This window comes from Mobula birostris, chromosome 19 (assembly GCF_030028105.1).
Source record: "Mobula birostris isolate sMobBir1 chromosome 19, sMobBir1.hap1, whole genome shotgun sequence".
NCBI lineage: Eukaryota > Metazoa > Chordata > Chondrichthyes > Myliobatiformes > Myliobatidae > Mobula > Mobula birostris.
The window spans coordinates 38,979,052-39,000,727 of record NC_092388.1 but is presented as its reverse complement, the minus strand read 5'-3'; the positions used below and the strand labels follow the sequence as shown (position 1 = coordinate 39,000,727).

The 21,676-nt window shown below is 40.9% G+C and overlaps 1 protein-coding gene across 7 annotated transcripts in view; it reads left to right on the top strand.

Moving 5' to 3' along the window:
- The window catches only part of zdhhc11 (zinc finger DHHC-type containing 11), a 134,127-nt gene that overhangs the window by 34,581 nt on the left and 77,870 nt on the right, over positions 1-21,676 (top strand). For 2 of the 7 annotated variants that reach the window (XM_072283454.1, XM_072283453.1), the window contains exon 1: positions 5,513-5,816. The exons of the other annotated variants lie outside the window; for them this stretch is intronic. In XM_072283454.1, the coding sequence (XP_072139555.1) occupies positions 5,649-5,816 (168 nt within the window). In that variant the 5' untranslated portion in view covers positions 5,513-5,648. Of the gene's footprint in view, positions 1-5,512; positions 5,817-21,676 lie in introns of those variants that run through there. 7 annotated transcript variants of the gene reach the window in all.

Sequence of the window (21,676 nt, the reverse complement as noted above, 5' to 3'; positions counted from 1 at the left end):
CATTCCCATTCCCATTCCAACGTGTAAGTTCATGGGCTCCCCTACTGCCGCAATGTGGCCACTCTCGGGTTGGAGGAACACCACCTCATATTCCATCTGGGTAGCCTCCAACCTGATGGCATGAACATTCGTTTCTCTAACTTTAATTCCCGCACCCCCCCCGCCCCCTTCCCTCTTTTTCCATTCCCCTCTCTGGCTCTTCTCTTACCACTTCTCACAGGCAATACGCGGAGAAAAAATGAGGTACGAAGGTAAACTAGCCAAGAACATAAAGGGGGATAGTAAAAGCTTCTTTAGGTATGTGAAAAGGAAAAAAATAGTTAAGACCAAAATTGGGCCCTTGAAGACAGAAGCGGGTGAATTTATTATGGGGAACAAGGAAATGGCAGACGAGTTGAACAGGTACTTTGGATCTGTCTTCACTAGGGAAGACACAAACAATCTCCCAGATGTAATAGTGGCCAAAGGACCTAGGGTAATGGATGAATTGAAGGAAATTTATATTAGGCAGGAAATGGTGTTGGATAGGCTGTTGGGTCTGAAGGCTGATAAGTCCCTGGGACCTGATGGTCTGCATCCCAGGGTACTTAAGGAGGTGGCTTTAGAAATTGTGGACGCATTGGTAATCATTTTCCAATGTTCTATAGATTCAGGATCAGTTCCTGTGGATTGGAGGGTGGGTAATGTTGTCCCTCTCTTCAAGAAGGGAGGAGGAGAGAAAACAGGGAATTAGACCGGTTAGCCTGACGTCGGTGGTGGGAAAGATGCTGGAGTCAATTATAAAAGATGAAATTACGACACATCTGGATAGCAGTAACAGGATTGGTCCGAGTCAGCATGGATTTACGAAGGGGAAATCATACTTGACTAATCTTCTGGAATTTTTTGAGGATGTAACTATGAAAATGGACAAGGGAGAGCCAGTGGATGTAGTGTACCTGGGCTTTCAGAAAGCCTTTGATAAAGTCCCACATAGGAGATTAGTGGGCAAAATTAGGGCACATGGTATTGGGGGCAGAGTACTGATATGGATTGAAAATTGGCTGGCTGACAGAAAACAAAGAGTAGTGATTAACAGGTCCCTTTCAGAATGGCAGGCGGTGACCAGTGGGGTTCCGCAGGGTTCAGTGCTGGGACCGCAGCTGTTTACAATATATATTAATGATTTAGATGAGGGAATTAAAAGTAACATTAGCAAATTTGCCGATGACACAAAGCTGGGTGGCAGTGTGAAATGTGAGGAGGATGGTATGAGAATGCAGGGTGACTTGGACAGGCTGGGTGAGTGGGCAGATGCATGGCAGATGCAGTTTAATGTGGATAAATGTGAGGTTATCCACTTTGGCGGTAAGATCGGGAAGGCAGATTATTATCTAAATGGAGTCAAGATAGGAAAAGGGGAAGTACAACGAGATCTAGGTGTTCTTGTACATCAGTCGCTGAAAGCAAGCAAGCAAGTACAGCAGGCAGTGAAGAAAGCTAATGGCATGCTGGCCTTCATAACAAGGGGAATTGAGTATAAGAGCAAAGAGGTCCTTCTGCAGCTATACAGGGCCCTGGCGAGACCACACCTGGAGTACTGTGTGCAGTTTTGGTCTCCAAATTTGAGGAAGGACATTCTTGCTATTGAGGGAGTGCAGCATAGGTTCACAAGGCTAATTTCGGGGATGGCAAGACTGTCATATGTCGAAAGATTGGAGCGGCTGGGCTTGTGTACTCTGGAATTTAGAAGGCTGAGAGGGGATCTTATTGAAACATATAAGATTATTAAGGGATTGGACACGCTGGAGGCAGGAAGCATATTCCTGCTGATGGGTGAGTCCAGAATCAGAGGCCACAGTTTAAGAATAAGGGGTAGGCCATTTAGAATGGAGTTGAGGAAAAACTTTTTCACCCAGAAAGTGGTGGATATATGGAATGCTCTGCCCCAGCAGGCTGTGGAGGCCAAGTCTCTGGATGCTTTCAAGAAAGAGATGGATAGAGCTCTTAAAGATAGTGGAATCAAAGGTTATGGGGATAAGGCAGAAACTGGATACTGATTGTGGATGATCAGCCATGATCACAGTGAATGGTGGTGCTGGCTCAAAGGGCCGAATGGCCTACCCCTGCACCTATTGTCTATTGTCACCTCCCCTGATGCCCTTCCTCCTTCTCTTTCTTCCATGGTTCATTTTCCTCTCCTATCGTACTCCTTCAGCCCTTTATCTTTTCCACCTATTACCTCCCAGCTTTTTACTTTATCCTCCCCTACCCACCCCTCCGTCACCTTTGAGCTTCTACTCTTTTCCCCTACCCCACTTTTCCACCACCTTATCCTTCTTATCCTTTCATTTCCAGTCCTGATGAAGGGTCTTTGCAAAAACGTTGACTTTTTATTCTTTTCCATTGATATTGCTTGACCTGCTGAGTTCCTCCAATGTTTTGTATGTGTTCCATTGTATAAACCACTCCAAGGTCACCTCTCAGCCACCTATGTGCCAATGAGAATAAACCCAGCCTATCCAAACTCTGCTCAGAACTAGATTCCTCCATTCCAGGCAACATCCTGGTGAACATTCTGTATTCTTTCTGTTGTGCCATATTCTTGCTGTATGTAATAACTAGAACTATACAATAAACTAAGATTAGTCTTGTCAGGGTTGTGAAGCTGCAACATGATGACCCAATCTTGTACTCAAAGCCCTGCTCTTGAAGGGAAGCTTATGAATGTCGTACTACTTATGCCAGCCACTTGTGTCATTACTTTTAGGAAGCTATGGACTTGTACTTCTGTACATAAGCGCTCCTGATGTTCCAGCCGTTTACTCTACATGTCCTACCAGAATTTAACTCCCAGATTTGATTACCTCATACTCGTTTGGATTAAATTACATCTTCTGCTGTTCTTCCCAATTAACCAGCTGATCTGTGTCATTGGACAACCTTCTTCACGATCCACAACTCCTCATTAACAAATGTATTAATCATATTTCCTACATTCTCATCCAAGTCAATTTTAAAATGAAGGTCACGGCACCAATCCCTGTAGTACACCACTTATTACACACTTCTAGTCAGGAAAAACACCTATCTCCACCACTAACCTCCTATTATCATCCAACTTCTTTTAATGTAGTTTGCCACCACACTTTTGATCCCTGTATCTTAACCTTCTGGACAAACCTACCATGCAAAACATTATGAAAATCTTGACTAGAGTCTATGTAAACCACGTATGCCACTTTTCCCCCATCAGTTTTCTCAGTTACTCCCTAAAAATTTATTTAGATTTAAGGCATTTTTTTTTTCTACACAAACTGTGCTGCCTTTCCTGTCCCTCAAAACCATTTTCAACAACTTCTCTTAACTATCCTCCAATCTTTCTGGTGTCTGCTTAAGGGTAATGAACATAAAAATGTTCCCATTTCTACCTTTGCTTCTCTGAGCATTTTGGAATAGATCATGTTAGACTCTGGGTTCTTATCCACTTTAATGTGCCCCAACGTTTTTAGCTCTTCTTCCTGAAACAGATGGGTTTCGGATATCAGCACACTCCAATGCTAAGTCTAGCCTTTTCATCCTTCTCCCTAGCAAATATTGATGAGAAGCATTCATTTGAATCTTGCTTATGCCCCCTACCTCCAAGTATCAATCACCCCTGGTCCCTGGGGGGATCTAGTTCCTTGTTTAATCATTCAGGGAGGATGATTATGTCATGTTGTTGCTTGATAAAGTTGTCAATTTAAACACCTGTGCCACCAACATTATCATTCCTCAATTACTTTCACTTCACCCCCCACCTCCCCAGTCGCTGCCTCTGTTCCCTCTTAAAGCAGTGATTTCTCTCCTCATTACTGGCAGTCCCTCTGATTGCCCATTTACCATCCCGCACTCCCTTGCCCATGTATTCCTCGGGCATTTTGCTTTTACCGAAGTGTATATCTTTCAGGTGTACATGGCGAATTTCAATTATTTCTTTGAGCTTGTGCCAGAATTCCAAATACCCACAAGCAACTTTAAGTGAGGGCAACTCAGACAACAGTGCTCTGCTTCTTCCCGGGGGAGGAGGGCTTATGGTTGGTGGGAATCAGTGTCCAAGGGCTGTCTGGAGTCTTTACGATTCTCGATTTGCTATTGTGCCATCCCGATAGGTATATATACCGGGGTATAACCACTGTCTCAAATATTTCCACAATAATTCCAATATTAAGCAATACCTAAGGGACAGATAAAAAATAAACAGTACATACGTAAAAGCAGTGTAATCCTCTACTTCTGAGCTGATGATGCTGTTGTATTCTCTTTCATACAAGTCTGTTACCCCAAAAGTTTCAACCATCCTTAAATCTCAAAAGCACACTCACAAACATGTATGCTACTGTACAGTCTCCCAAACAAGTATATGTGCACCCCTCTGGAATCTCAGGTGGTCACCAACCACTTTATGTAACTCATGGCCCTGTTTCCCCAAACTACCCAAAACTGATAGCTGGTCCCTTACACAAAAACACCTGCGCACATACACCACACTCTTATATCTACCAGTTCAGCTGTCTGCAGTGTTCTTTAATACTTCATGACCCCATAGTTGTTAACATAAACAGATTTAAACATGGGTACTGCTCTTAAAAATGCTTGCCCCCTTAGACTGTTTAAGTTGCTGGCCACACTGTGGGTCACTAGTGTATCCTGGTTGAGCCCCAAATGAAAGGACTTGGCCACATCCATATTCTGTGTGAAGATTACAGCTGGGTGGACCATTCAATACCATTCTTATGCCATTTCACTGTTGCAGCTATGGTACAACTGAACAACTTGGTACTCAATTTCTTAGTGCAATTAGAAGTTAGCCACCCCACTGTCTTAAGTCAGGAATTGCATATGAGCCAGACCAGGTAAGGGTGGTAGATTTTCTCCACTGAAGAACATTAGTCATCTTTAGTGATGAGTTTGTTCATTTTGAAATTTCAGATTAAAGTTCATAGTGGCCATGTTGGAATTTGAGTTCTTCAGATTGTTCGTCAGTCTCTGGATTACAAGTTCGGCAGTTTAATTGTGGCTGCCACATCTATTTTAGATCACACTACAACTTTGCTGATATTCTTTAGAATATACCCAGCGGTTTGTTTGATGGGAAGTGATGTTCATAAGAAGTGTGTTTGTTTGATGGGAAGTGATGTTCATAAGAAGTGTATCTTCATGGTACCCTTGCTTTACACCCTTTTGTGATGTTGTCTATGCTGGGTTCTTTAAAGGGAACGTCCCATCCTTCTCGATGCAAATGCACAACAGCCAGATTTTTTGATCCATCTTCTAACACATTTTACATATTTTCCACTATACAGATAACAGTTCACCTCAAGAATGTGCAAAATGTAAAATTGTATCATATTGCATTCTGTTGATTCAGTTCAATTATGAAAGTTCAGTTAAGCTAGCCACTTCCTTTCACCATTTCCTCTTCCAAAGGAGGAGGGTTTTCAGGTAGTTGTGACAGACCAACATCATCTGAAGGAAATGACTTGCCTATGACCCAGCAAGCATGAGAGCACTAGACTTGGTTACTGAGCACTGCAGCAGCTGAAGTACTGTGAAGATGTAGATCAGTGTAGCGATCAGCTTATTTCTGTGCACAGTGTTGAGAGTTTACAAGTGGGTTTTATTTTTTAATGCCTTGGGGTAAAATGTCAGTAATCCATTCTGCAGTACACTATCCATGCTCATGTGGTGCTCAAAGCTGCGTTCCTACCAAAGGATACAGAACTGTGGTGAACCATTATGGACAAGTACAATTTTTTCACCATTATTTTCAATGCTGCTGCATAATCTGGGACTGGGTATGTATGACCTTTATTCCAATTAGCTTTAATTGTAATGTCACAGCTAAAATCATAATGAAGGTAAATGAAACTGTTGAATATAATTTCAAATAAACCATGTTTAACTATTATAGATTTCATTATTAAAAATAACATTCATTTTTAAAAGGGTCATATTCATTCTGCCTATCCTAGCCAGCTAGTACTGAAAAGATGTTAGTACCTCATTTAACAGCTTGCTTCCGGTATATGTTCTGAATGATTCTGTTCAGTTTATCTATTACAGTATTATAGGCTGTGTTACACAAATAAACTGTTCATGTGTGCACATAAATGGTTTATGAATATTTCATGCTTATTTCTGAGTGATGTTTTAAAAGAAAAATTCAGAAGCAACTCATGTCTGAACTCAAACTTGGATCATAAATGTAAGAACTTGCTTCAAAAATGTTTGGATCCAAAAGTGGATTACTTTAAGTGAAACCTTGAGTTTTTAGAACAGGAGAGAGTCTGAGATCTTAATAATTTGTTAACATTTAAAACAGACTAAAAGGTTAAAGAGTATATGGCTGTGAGAATTGCAACGACTCAGTCTTTCAAGAGGCATGGAGATTTAACATTTTTGGAATTAGTTGCCAGAGTTGGATGTTTTAAAATTTTAATGCGTGTTCAGCAATAGTGCACTGCCATTGGCTTTCAAAATGATACTATAAAGGCTGCTGTCTACATACTACAAAGTGAACACGTTAAAATGTCAATACTTGGTGGTTTTCTGTCTATCCTAAGTTGGAGAGATGAGGTTTGTTCCGCTGGCAGGTTAATCACTTGTTGCAAGAATAAGAAAGGATAAGTAACTGCTTTATGATGGGATTTTGTATAGCTAAGGAATATAATCAGAAGTCCAGAAGGAAGACTTTAAATATGAACAAAGAAAGAAGTGCTTAGACGTAGGTGGTGCGTTGAAAATACACTGAAATAATTCTGTGCATAAAGAACGTGTCTCGTCTCCGTTATGATGTGGAAAACATGGCAGCCAATTTGCAAATAACAACTTCCCACAAATGGCAGTGGGGTAATACAGTGGATTCCAGTTAATTGGGCCATTGGTTAATCGGGGCAGCCACTTATTTGGACCAATTCTTAAAGAACAGAAACTAGTTGAGGAAATAGCCAGGATTCCCTTCATTTATTTGGTACATAATGCCACTTAATTTGGGTAGGAGACTGTTGCCTAACAGTTTCTAACTTGTGTCATGCATCCACCAGTGTGGCCATCAGATTTACACTGTGCTTAGAGGAAACAGTTTTTAAATAGCACCAATTTGTGTTCAGAAGCTGTGATTCCTGGCACTGATAGTTGGCAAGAAATAAGCAATAAGACATTTCAGATCTGATTATTTGTTCACTGTGGTTTCAATCATTCAGGCTTGGAGATGCCAGAAATGGCCAGGAGTGAAAGTGAAAAGATTTCACTACTTCAAGTTAGGAGCTACAAAGAATCTGAAGATATCAACATCTTGAAATGTTATAATGAAAATGAAGATTTGGAGAACACAATCATTGATAGCTTTGTAGAAGGCAGTCCATTACCTACACGAGTAGCTGCACTGATTTTGTTAATTTGCAATCAATTAAAAGAATGTGGCAGTGTGTGGTGGTTTCCTCCATTGATAGGAACTAATACAAAGAGTTTTGCAGTACTGTAGTAGTATTGTTGGTGTTCTAATTTGTTTTGCATTTCATTTAAATACATAAGTTGTTACCCAGTTAATTGGTAATTTTTAACCTTTTTAACTATTTCCATGAAACTTTGGTAATTGGGCAACTGCTAAATTGATCCAAAATGTACTGATCCCAATATGTCCCAATTAACCAAAATCCACTGTTTATTTGTTATAATGTACATTTTCCATTAATTATTGAGCGTAAGTTGTGGATTTGATCAGATCCTTGTGCAGTTTCGAAGTAAAAGACTATATGTACTGAAAATCTGTAATTATAACATAATAGAAGTTCTTAGCAGGTCAGGCAGCAGCTGCGGAAGAGGAACAGTTAGAAATCAAACGTATTTTTAAGTTGCAGTGAAGGGAAAGGTTGGTGAGAAGAAATGGATAGATTGAGCTGCTCAGACACAAGAAGTGGTTTTGCTGGCTTAAAGAGAATAAAGTTCTGTTAATTGCAATTGAGGTTCGGTTGAAGGAGATGACTGAACACAGAACAGAGAAAGAGTACTGTAACTTAGTAATTCAGTGTACCTTTCTGGAAATCTTGAACAGAATATTAGAAAAACTTAAGTCAGTGTCTCAACCTGAGATGTCAACTTGAACTTATCTCCATTGATTCCTCGTTCCTCGCCTTTTTTTTTATGCCATGGACCAATACCAATAAACAAGGGGTCTTTGGCCCCCAGGGTGGGAATCGCTGCAATAGATGCTGCTTGACCTGCTGAGCTCTTCCAGTATTCTGTTTTTGTAAAGAAAAATTCTGAAAGTAGGGCAGCATCTTTGGAGTGAGGGAACCAAGTTAATGACAAGGTGATGTCTTTTTCTTAGAACTGGCCATCTGATTACAAACTGCTTATCTGAAGGTGTTAAAGTCATCATTGGGTCCTGAGGACTAGCATTTCCCTCCATTTTCCTGACCCCTCTGTTTGCATCACTGCGGACAAGTTGCCAAACACTGACTTTGGCTCCCCCCCCCCCCCCCATCTCAATAGAGTTCATTCCATTAATTTTATTTCTACCCTTATTCTCTGCTTCCACTAAAAGGCCTGTAAAGTAAGATGGTTGCTTTAATTCTGTCATGAATCTGCGTGGGGTGGGATGGGGAGGTTTTGTTTAATCCAGATCCATCCTATTGTGAGTTCCTGATTTGCCTGGTGAAGGATTTTCATGTTAATTATAGATTTGGTTCTCTCAATGACCTTAGCTAACTAGTAGCTTGTTGTGGCTGTGGAGAATTGATGCTGGTGAACCACAGAGATGTGGAAATCTTTATGTACACCATAGCACCAAACTGTTGCATGAAGATGCCCAGTGATATCAATAAGAAAACAAATATGAAAGTTCCTCCTTTCATATCAATTCAAATATGAGATCCAACTTAAAAGCAAAAAGTGCATAAATTGGAAATTAGTATTTTTATTTGTGTCCACCAGTTGCATTTGATTGCTGAAGGCATGCAAACTGGGTAGTTTATGGGGTTTTGTTTTCCTTTACTGGAGCAGTTTACTAGAATTTACACCAAAGATTAGAATCTATGGGCAGCTGTTTACTTTGTCATTTGAAGCTAAGCAGCAGAAAAATGAAACTAGGTTCCCTTGCGTGTTGCACAATGACAATGTGGAAGGAATGGGTAAGATTTACAGCTACCAACTCCATTAATATGTTTAAAAAATACAGTGCAAGGCAGCAGATGTTTTTGTTTTTATTCTCAGGGTGCCATATTTATTCTACCTGCCTTAGAACATAGAATAGTATAGCACAGTACAGGCCCTTCAGCCCACAATGTTGTGCCGATCCTCAAACCCTGCCTCCCATATAACCCTCCACCTTAAATTCCTCTGTATACCTGTCTAGTAGTCTCTTAAATGTCACTAATGTATCTGCCTCTACCACTGACTCGGGCAGTGCATTCCACGCACCAGCCACTCCCTGAGTTTAAAAAAAAACCTTCCTCTAATATCCCCCTTGAACTTCCCACCCCTTACCTTAAAGCCATGTCCTTTTGTACTGAGCGGTGGTGCCCTGGGGAAGAGGTGCTGGCTGTCCACTGTATCTATTCCTCTTTATATCTCGTATACCTCTATCATGTCGATTGAAAGATAACAGGCACTGGCCGGCCACTTAACTGATGGAAATTTTGACTCAATACTGGAGGAAGGGTATATAGTTGCAAGTCAGAGTGGTGTGTGAAGAGAGGGTTGCTTTGGGTGTACAGCTGATAGCCTTATCCTCCCAGATGGTAGTGTAGCTTCTTTGAGAGATGCTGCTCTGGCCTGTTGCTTCAGTATGTCAGTCACAAGTTGCATCAGGCATACTGTAGACTGGCCATTTAGGCTAACAGTTGATCAAGACATGGTGCCAATCAATACTCAGTTGATGTCACGTTGACCACAAAGTAGGTTATGAGTTCAGGTTCCACTGTAGAAACCTATGTGCTAAAAGCTCAGCTCTGCAGTGCTGAGGAAAAGTTGCTACATTGGAGATGCTGGCTTTCAAATAAGTGCTCTAACTATGGCTCCTTTGGATGTAGTATATCCTGTGGCGCTAGTTTAATGAAGAACAATACTGGTATTCCCATGGTTGGGAAGATTGTTAATTTCTCTAAAAGAAAGAGTTTGGAACAGTTTATCTTGCCTTGTTGATTGCTATGACTGCAAATTTTACTGTTTTTATTTTAAATGGTGGTTCTCTGAACCTCAAAAGCAAATCCGCTGAATTCAGGATATTTGACTTTTGAATGGCATTATTGAAGGCTTAAATAATTGCTCCATCTGAATAAAGGAAAAGGACATGTATATAAAAGAAGCTGTTCCTGAGTTGCTGAGTGTGTGCCTTCAGGCTCCCGTACCACCTCCCTGGTGGTAGCAATGAGAAGAGGATATGTCCTGGGTGGTGGGGTCCTTCATGATGGGTGCCGCCTTTTTCAGGCATTGCTCCTCGAAAATGTTCTGGATGCTGGGGAGGCTAGTGCCCATGATGGAGCTGATTGAGCTTACAGCTTTCTACAGCTTACTTCGATCCTGTGCAGTGTTCCTTCCATACCAGATGGTGATGCAACCACTTAGAATGCTCTCCATGGTGTGTCTGTCGAAATTTGTGAGTGTTTTTGGTGACATACCAACTCTCCTCAAACTCCAAATGAAATATAGCCGCTTTTGTGCTTTCTTTAGAACTGCATCAATTTGTTGGACCCAGTATAGGTCCTCAGAGATGTTGACAACCACGAACTCGAAATTGCTCACACTTTCCACTTCTGATCCCTCTATCAGGACTGGTGTGTGTTCCCTCATCTTACCCTTTCTGAAGTTCACAATCAATTCTTTGGTCCTACTAATGTTGAGTGCAAGATTGTTGTTGCAGTATCACTCAACCAGCTGATTGATCTCGCTCCTGTATGCCTTCTTATGACCATCTGAAATTCTGCCAACAGTAGTTGTGTTGTCAGCAAATTTATCGATGGCATTTGAGCTGTGCCTAGCCACACAGTCATGAGTGTAGAGAGAGTAGAGCAGTGGGCTAAGCACACATCCTTGAGGTACACCAGTGTTGATTATCAGTAAGGTGGAGAAGTATTTCCAATCCGCACAGACTGTGGTCTTCTGGTGAGGAAGTCAGGGATCCAGTTGCAGAGGAAGGTACAGAGGCCCACATTTTGGAGCGTTTTGATCAGAACTGTTGGAGTGATTGTGTTAAACGCTGAGCTGTAAGCAATAAACAGCAGTTCTGGACATCTGTCAACAGCACCTGTTGACAGATGTCCAGAACTGACTCTCCAGTGATTCATGTTTCTCTCCAAGTATTGACACACGTCACTCTATAATTTCTTATTTGCATCCTCTCCAATCTGGGCACAATTTTCTGGCTTTTGTTGTCCATACCCTGGCTGCAGTCTGTGTTATCTCCACTATCTCTTACAGCCTGCTCTCATTATTGGTTCATTAATCTATTTTGAAGTGGGATTACTTTTTTCCTGAATTGTTGAAACATGGACATACAGAAAAGACTGAGCTCAAGGGACTGGTGGTCCAACATAATGAGACATTGTACGACCTCCAAAAAAGTCATAGAAATTTGTACCCAATGTGAAACTTATCCTCATGGGTGTGGCTGCACGAGGACATGTTCCATTTGCAGTCACTGAGTGGGATATAGATCTCAGTTGTGACCGGATAGAGCAATACCAGATGCACCTTACACTGATGACCTGGTTTATTCCTGCAATCAAAAGGAACAGTGTGAGTATGTACCTCACTTTGTGATCTAATTGTGAAAGTTAGTCAATTTGTTTTAGTTAATCATTTGTCAAAGTATGGGACCTGATTCTGCTGTGATTTGTTTTAACCCCAGAGACCAGTTACAAGATTCAAGATCGTTTATTCTCATTCTTCAGTACATGGCATAGAGGAGAACAAGATGGTTGTTACTCCTGATCTGATGCAGCATAGAAAAAACCGTGAAAACACAGTAAAATATAAAAGCAATCCTGTAAAGCATGTTGTAGAAGTAATTGTGTTTGGCTGTATATAATTACAATGAGCATATATGCATAGACTGATTGTACATGCAGAAAGTGACTTAAGATGACTGGCAGGAAATGAAAAGGGTGACGGTGATTCTTTGCAAGAGGAATACCAGGTAGCAACAGGGCACATGAAACATCGTGCAGTATGACAGTGTGTCTGTGTAGGTATGAGGTGTGGAGTGTAAGCATAAAATGGCAGTGCTTTGGCGGGGTTTGAAGGGTGCTGAGGGGTTATGAAGAGGAGCGGCTGGTGTGGATGTCGTGGTAATTGGAGGTGGTAGTCTGTGCTAATGGATGGAGGTGGTGATCAGTTGGACTGCTTGTGGGAAGTAAATATGTTTGAGTCTAGTGGTCCTGGGGTGGATGCTGCGTAGCCTCTTCCCTGATTCAAGTGGGGCAAAGGGACTGTAGGCGGGGTGGGTGCATTCCTTTGTGATATCGCTGGTGTTTTTCTGGTCCTTAATGTTTCATGGTACTCATTGTTCTGCTGACCAAAAGTGGATCTGAGCTGAAAACAGCTATGTCATCCCATTAGAGGCAGAGTTTGACTACCTCCACTGACTCGGATTATCACTTCTTGATTTTCATCGTCCCTGATGGGTTTGGGGGAAGAAAGAGGCTCAGTGCAGTGTGCAAGCAGCAGTAAAACCAGAAGGAAAAATTATTCTTTGTAAAACATGACAATATTTGTGATACTTTCTAACAGAAGTAGAGCATACAGTACTGTGCAAGTCTTGGGCACACCCATATAGGTAGAGTGCCTAAGACTTTTGCACAGTACTGCATATTGGTTAAACTTCGCAACGTATGCCAATGATATTAAACCTGGTTCTAAAATAGGAAGGTAGTTGGGAAACAGAAATAAAGGTATTTAGCTTTGAATTGGTATCGGTAGTATTGGGTGTTATTTGATAACTGGAAAGACATAGTATACAGTACTATGCAGAAGTCTTAGGCACTCTAGCTATAAAGGTGTGCCTAATTCTTTTGCACAGTTCTGTAACTATATCATTCCTTCTAAGTCCATAGGTGTTCACTTTTCAGTTGGGATAATTGAAGTGCAGGCCTATTTTGTTTCCTTCCCTGGGACCAGAACTGCCAAGACAATTTCTGGAATTTCCTGATGTGTTTAAAAGTACTTGGCTAGGTACTGCTAGTCTATCAGAGAATGAAATGTAGCAGCACATGTGGACTCTATTGGCCCTTTGAATTGAATTGACTTTATTACTTACATCTTTCTTATACACCAAGGAGTAAAAATCTTCATGTCACGTCTCTATCTAAATGTGCAATATATAGTAATTTATAATAAATAGTATGTACAACAGGATGGTCAATATTAATCAGTCTGATGGCCTGGTGGAAGAAGCTGTCCTGGAGCCTGTTGGTCTTGGCTTTTATGATGCAGCTGGAACAGTTTGTGGTTGGGGTGACTCGGGTCCCCAATGATCCTTCGGGTCCTTTTTACACATCTGTCTTTGTAAATATTCTGAATAGTGGGAAGTTCACAGCTATAGATGTGCTGGGCTGTCCACACCACTCTCTGCAGAGTCCTGCAATTGAGGGAAGTACAGTTCCCATTCCAGGCAGTGATGCAGCCTATCAGGATGCTCTCAATTGTGGCCCCTTAGAAAGTTCTTAGGATTTGGGGGCCCACACCAAACTTCTTCAACCATCTGAGGTGAAAGAGGTGCTGTTGTGCCTTTTTCATCACACAGCCAGTATGGACAGACCACGTGAGATCCTCGGTGATGTGTATGCCAAGGAACATAAAGCTGTTCACCCTCTGAACCCCAGATCCATTGATGTTAATAGGGGTTAGCCTGTCTCCATTCTTCCTGTAGTCCACAACCAGCTCCTTTGTACCTATGCAAGCTCTCTGAGTGAGCTATTTGGTTACTACTAATCCTTATTTCTCACAATTTATATCATTTACCAATAAGAAAATATGGACCTTCAGATCTATCCTACCATTCATCAAGATCATTAGATTAGATTAGTTTTTTATTTGTCACACGTTCATGAAAACATACAGTGAAATGTGTTATTAGCGTCAATGGCCAATAGAGTTTGAGTACTTGCTGGGGGCAGCCCGCAAATGCTGCCATGCTTCGGGTGCCAACATAGCGTGCCCACAACTTACCAACCCAGACATCTTTGAAATGTGGGAGGAAACCCACCCAGTCACAGGGAGAATGCATAAAATCCTTATACACAGCAGCGAGAATTGAACTCTGATTACTGGCGCTGTAAACCATTATGTTCGCCACTGTGCCACCACTAGGCTGTCTCAGCACAATTGTCATGTCTCTTGATTCCCTTGAAATTCATGGATCTATTGGATCCGTTTCCATCCTTTGAGGTAGAGATTTCCAAAGATCCATCTCTTCTGAGGATGAAATAAACTGCCCATTATTTCCAAACAGTGAGGCCCTGGTCCTAGATTCTGTGTTCAGATGAAGCATCCTCTAGGATGTGAATCTCTTTAATAATTCTATAAGTTTTTATGAGATTTTCTTGCTTCTGAATGCAGTCCCAGTCAGTTAATTTTTCCTCTTACAGCAAATTCGCCATCCTAAGGACCAACCTTATTGAAATCCTTCAATGACAAACATCCTTTCTTGGGGAAGGAGACCAAACTGCAGTATTTCAGGAGTAGCACCACCAAGGTCCTATACAATTCCATTAAGACTTTCTCACTCCTGCATTCAAACCCTCTTGTTTTTTGATCACTTTCAAGTTTATCACTCCTCTGGACTTTTTTGTTGACTAAAAGTTTCTTTAGTTTCTGGCAAACTAACACCAACATATCCACCTGTGCAACAAGAGGAGCCAGTACATGTTTCACCACCATCAGCACTTACCGTGCCATCCCTTGCCTGTACTTTGGCAAGTCTGGTTACCTGGCTCCTGGCTGTACTTCTACTCCTGGATTATAGGCAGAGACTGAGGACCATAATACTAGTAGTGAGGTGCACAGAGGTATGGTCAAGCGAGATGGAGGAGCATTTTCCAGACTGCTTTGAACTGGTGGACTGGACCATAGTCAGGGAATCATCTTCATATCTGAATGACTATGCCACAGTCATCACTGACTTCATCAAGACTTCTGTGGATGAGTGTGTGCCTTTGAGGACATATCGACCATGCCCAAATTAGAAGCTGTGGATAAACCAGGAGACTTGCAGACTACTGAATGCTAGATCTGTGGCATTCAAGACCTATGATCCACAACTCTACAAGAAGTGCAGGCATGATCTATGGAATGTCATGTGAAGTTAGAGACACAAATAGATATATGACATCTGTGGCAGAGTTTGCATTGCATTACTACTTATAAGGCAAAACTTAACACTCACTCCACCCCCCCCCCCATGAGTTCAGCACCTTTAATTACACTTTGAAATGAGAATAACTCTATACCAATGAGCATCTCCACAGCATTTGGCAACCTTGTGATCCCTGTCTAGGAAACTGATGTCACAATATCCTTCAAGAAAATAAACCCTCACAAGGTGTCAGGCCCTAATGGTGTACCTGGCCAAGTACTGAAAACTAGTGCTGACCAACTGGCTGGAGTGTTCATTGACATCATCTTCAGCTCAATACTGCAATCCTGGAGGTTCCCACATGCTTCCAAAGGGCATCAATCATACTATTGTCCAAGAAGAGCAAGAGCAATGCTTCAACAACTGTCGCCCAGGAGCACTTGCGTCTACAGTAATGAAGTGCTTGGAGAGGTTGGTCATGGCTGGAGTTAATTCCTGCCTGAGCAAGGACCTGGACCCATCACAACAGGTCTACAGTGGACATAATCTCGTAGTTCTCCATTCTGCTTTGGAGCACCAGGTCCCAGCAATAATGAGCTGAAACAGTCCTAGTCTGAATGGACAGGAGCTACTTCAAGTTCCTGGGCATCATCATTTCAGAGGATCTATGCTGGGGCCCAGCACATTGATGCAATCATGAAGAAATCACACCAGTGACTATACTTCATGAAGAGTTTGAGGAGAATTGGTATATCACCAAATACTCTAGTAAATTTCGGCAGATGTGTGGTGGAGAGTATTCTGACAGGTTTGGAGGCTCCTGTGTGCAGGATCGCAAGAGGTTGTAGAGAGTTGGTGAAACAGCCAGTTTCATCACAAGTACAAACATCACACCATCGAGGATATCTTCAAAGGGCAGTGCCATAACAAGATAGCATCCAGCACTAAGGGCCTTCACCATCTAGGACATGCACTCATTTCATTCCTACCATCAGGGAGGAGATACAGGAGCCTGATTATGCACACTCTATGTTTTAGGTACCGCTTCTTCCTTTCTGCCATTAGAGTTCTTACTGGGTCACAAACTTATGAGCCCTAAATATATCACTATTCCTATACCCTGTTTGTTTATTTTTTGTAACTTGTACATATTTTTTCTCACTGCTGCCTCAAAATCACAAATTTCACATTATAGGTCAGTGATAATAAACTTAGTTCTGATTCTGATTTGTTTTATCTGTCACCAGATCCTTGATTCTCCAATATATCTGGCAGGGTGCTGTATCCTCCAAGTTCAAAGTACAATTATTATCAAAGAATGTATAAATTATACAGTCTTGAGATTTTTTTGCTTACAACCACAAAGAAGAAACCTAAAAGATCCAAATTTTTAAAAAAAGACCAACACCCATTGCGCAGGGAAAGGGAAATAAAACACAAATCATGCAAACAATAGAACCTTCTGAACCATAATGAGTCCTTAGCTCTGAACCCTGCAGCAGCCTGGAGTAGACCCAAGCCTTGGTATCAGTCCATCATGTTAGTAGGCATGGAGCACAGCAGCTGGGAGCAGTCTTCATAGCCTCAGCTCCATGGGGAGAGGACTGGCCATTTGGAGAGAATGAGCGGGGTCGCCTCTTGCCTCTGGTCCCAACACCCTGTCTTTCCAATATATCGTTTAAATTGTCCAAACAGCATATCGTACCTTGCACTAGGACCCAGGCACCGCTACACCAAAAGGCTCCAGGCATAGAACACACCATCCAGTGACTTACTCCAGGACCAGATTTTGCCACCCAGCCTGAAACTGCTCTCAATTTCTCCAAATCGGCTTGGCACCCAGAGCGATCCAACCTCGCACCCAGGCAAGTTGTACTCCTCTGCCTCGACTTCTCTCGAAATGGCTCAGTCCATTTGCATCGATTCTGCAACGTACCAGCATGGTTCCTCCCTCGAATTTGCTTTGCTTTCGTTCTCTCCTTCATTGTTTGCGGTGATGATTTTCCACAGTTTTCTTCAGAAAATGTGTTGTTAGCAATGTTTTTAGTTGAATTTCTTGCCTTTTGAAGTAGCAGTGAGCTGTCACACGCATTTGGTAGCACCATCTTAAACCAGAACCTCCATGAGGACAAGATGTAAATCAATCTATTCTCCCCTCCCCCACCACTTTATTCTGGCTCCTTCCCTCTTCCTTTCCAGGCCTAATGAAGGGTCTCAGCCTGAAAAATTGATTGTTTATTTACTTCCATAGATGCTGCCTGATCTGCTGAGTTTCTTTGACTTTTTTTTGTGTTGCTCTGGATTTCCAGGATTTGCAGAATCTCTTGTGTTTAATCCCTTTGTAGTTTCTTTAGTTGCCTACATTCTGGAGTTATATGAATATAGCAGATATTAATTCAAGCAAGAACCAGTCTTCAATTTACTGCTTGAAATTTACCACTTCCATTAAAAACTGAAGTTAAAAGCACACTTTTGTAAATGAATATTATTGTCTGTACAGCACAGACTAAGAGATATAGTTGCAAAGTGGTGATCATGAGATGTTCGCGTATGCATCAGCCAAATATTAAGACAATGGAGTTATATTAATTGGCCTGAATCAAACCAGGCAACATGAGCTAAATTATTTGCACCACTGTGACTTGAGTTCAAGCTGGCAGACCTGGCTGATGTAGTCACATACAGTAGCATGTCAAGTATGGTCACAGGTGTAGTTGCAGTCACTAGCTGATCTATTGTGTACTCAGGAAGTTCACACATACACTGATCTTGGGCATCCGTCTCTCTGTCTTAAGAAGTTTTTAGAGAGCTGTGTCAATTAGTTTGTCCCAGCAGAGCTCTTTGAATGTTCAGAGGTGTCTCCAATGTAGATATGTAATTCAGAGGAAGCATTGTCAACCCAAAATATTGAAGTAAACAAAGTCATTGTAACTAATGAAATTATATTACATCACCTTCTGTTATCTTTGATCAAAGGGTGTAAAATGTGATGTACTTTTGAGTTTGGGAGACTCTACCAAGGACGTCTTCAAGATGTTGTGATGAATAAAAACTTTCATTGCTACAACTTCTCTGTTTTCTCTACTGACTTAGTCGCAGCCAAAACAACCTGTTATTAATTCTCCAGTCTCTATTTGTCATTTGTCATAGTCTTTCCTTTTTTAATGTTACATATTCATCTTTCACATTACAATAGTTTGATGATATAATTCTTCTTGTTCGAGCAAAAAATGTCAGTGCGTAGCAACTTGCAACTCTTTATCCGTTTCTTTCTGGAATGTTTTCAGAACTCCACCATTCCAAAAAAGAACTATCATGGTTAAGATAGTGAAAATTTAACAGTGGAGATTGATAGATTTTGACAGAGAGGGGTAAATGGATTTGAAGTCCATCTCGCCCATGATCTAACTCAATGGTGTATCAGGTTGTAGAGCATCAATGGTTAGCACCTATATACTTGTTCCAAGGTACATTTGGTGCAATTATATCATTAATCCACGCTTCCCAATATTTTTGTGTAAAATTTTCATTATCAGCTGTGTGGTGTCTCTTTAAATATGCACCACTCAATTTTTATTCAGGTCACAATGTAGATCTTCAGTCATTACAATTAGCGACAGGAAACAAACTGGTTTTAAGTTCTAGGAAGAGGCTTATAGTTGCACAGTGAACAATTTAAGAAATAACCACCAGGATAAGATTACGACATCTCCTCTGCACAAATAACTAGTTTTCATTTTTGTATGTTTGTGTGCTTTCTTCGTGATTGCCCTGTTGTTGTATCATTTCCAAGTTTGTATCAGTGATTGAGGTCATTGAAGAAAATTCACAGGCGAAACCTTTTCTTTGCTGATGTTTATTCTATTTTGAATGGCATTATCATTTGAAGTTAAACTACGGATACATAGTTTTCAACATCCAACAATGTAATGCATGGACGACCTTGTTAAGGAAGTATCAGTATAGTTGTGGTATTCCAGGAAGTGTGCATGAACAGTTTGAAAAGTACAAAATTATCACCAAATGCAAACTACAGATGCACACATTTTTCTGTTTTTTTTACATAGTGACTTTGGACTGAAGCTTACCTTAAAATTTTTTTTTTTTGTTTTGCATGTATTAGAGAAATAAGGATTCAGTACTGTACCTTGCAGCCCTCAGTGCCAAATAGGGACACCCAGCCTAAGTGAACCATATAGAGACTTTTGAGAAATAACTTGTCTAAAATCACCCCCCTTTTAGGCTGCAGGATCCATCATTGAGGATGCTCACCAAGACTTTGACATTCTCTCCCAAATTTCTGACCTCCATTTAGAAGGGTGAAGGCAACATGTACTTCGAAATGCTTCATTCGCCAACATGCCCACTATTCTGACTGGGTTACCTAGTGTTGTTACCAGATTAATAACTTGTATTACTCCCACCATCTCCAGATTCATAGCACAGTAGTTTAAGGAGATGATCCATGGTCATCTTAAATGCAGCTAGCAACTTGGACTAAATTCTGGCCTTGCCTGCCGTTACCTGAATGAGATGAAGTTGTTCTAGTCAAGTCAAGTTTATTGTCATTTAACTGTATACTTGTATACCATCAAACAAGATGATTCTCTGAACCAGGGTCATAACACACAACACATAATAACTTATGAATTAAGGATGAAATCTACAGATGAATTACACATAAATAAACTTAAGTGTATAAATTAAATATTGTAGGGCACAGAACAGATTAACCAGTGACACTTGGAATGCAATGCAGCAGGGAGTTCAGAAGCCTCATGGCCTGAGGGAAGAAACTTTTTCATCCTGACTGTTCTTGTCTTTATGCATTGGAGTCTCCTGCCTGATGCTTAATGTCAAAAGAGGATGCTGGATGATTGGGTGGGATGCTTAATAATACTAAGGGCCCTGTATATGTAGTGCTCCTGAAAAATGCCTCCGATGGATGGCAGGGAGACCCCTATGATCCTCTAGCCCAGTTAATTTCATTAGTGCTTCAATGTTAAATACAGATGCAGGCAGTTTGGTGTTTATTTTCACCATGAGATATATAAAGGAAGTTTTCCCATAACCCTTGATGTGTGCGACCATTAATGGAACTAACAACAGGCTCCTACAAGTGGGATTACCAAGTGTTTGTTTCTGTGATGTGAGATAAATATTACTGAGCGCTCTACACCTTCACTGCTTAATTATGTGCTTCTGTCTCCAGAGGGGGACTTGGAACTCAATCTTCTGATTCACAGGTGCTATGTAGTGAAATACTGCTGACTATGAAAGGGGAAACTGTGTTAATTTAAACAGTTTTTGATCTCTTTGCAGCACAGTTGAGGTTTAGGACCATAGATACAGCTGTTGTGCTACCAAGTATCAACCTGGTACGGGTAGCTATGCTATCCTCAAACCTACTAGCACCCGAATAAATAAGCTGTGTTCTTTTCAGGTATCAAAAACAAATTATGTACTTCAGCTGAGTTTGGAGTGGCTGTCATCATTGTAGGTCAATTTGTGTTATAATTTAAAACTCTAAGAGATCTTTAAGCTACGGCACTATAATGGCATTGAAGATATTCTGTTTACACATCAAAAACACTGAGATACAGCATAAACAAAATTAATCATTACAATATGCTCATGAATGTGTTGCTATAGAGCTGATCTGCTGTAGATCAGAACTGAGAAATTTCCTGTTATTATGCAGCAATATGCAAAATTTATTGCAAATGTTCTCAGTTGTTGATGTATTTAAATTGTATTCGGCAAAATGAACTCCTGTCTATTTAACAGAAGGATTACCCCATCAGCTTTCTTGGTCATGCTACGGAAAGAAAAAATAGCATTGTAAATAAAAATGATTTCAGCCTTATAATTGCCATGCAAAATACAAGTAAAATGTACAAAAAATCAATAGCTTCATTTATCAAATGGTTCCTAAAACTGCTGCCCCAATAATCATTCATGTGTCTCCATATTTTTTGTTAAACTCTCTTGGTTCAAAGGGTTGCATTTATATAGTGACTTTAACGACTTCAGGCATCACATGGCCAATGAAGTGGCTTTTCTTTATTCATTTTAATGTTGGAAAATTACAGCTGATATGTGCTGACTACCTTGCCAGAAATAGCAATGAGAAAATGGAGGCACAATAGACTGTAGATGCTGGAAGTTGGAGCAAAAATCAAACTGGTGCGAGAACCTGGTGGGCCAGGAAGCATCAGACCTTTAACCAACAAAAATCTCTTGAAATTTTCCATTTCTTCAGCAGCTTCAAGAGGGATAGTTCTAGACTTTGGTTAGCGTTTTATGTGTAAATGTGTTCCCTTCTATCATCTTGAATGTTCTGGTTCTAATGTATATACTACC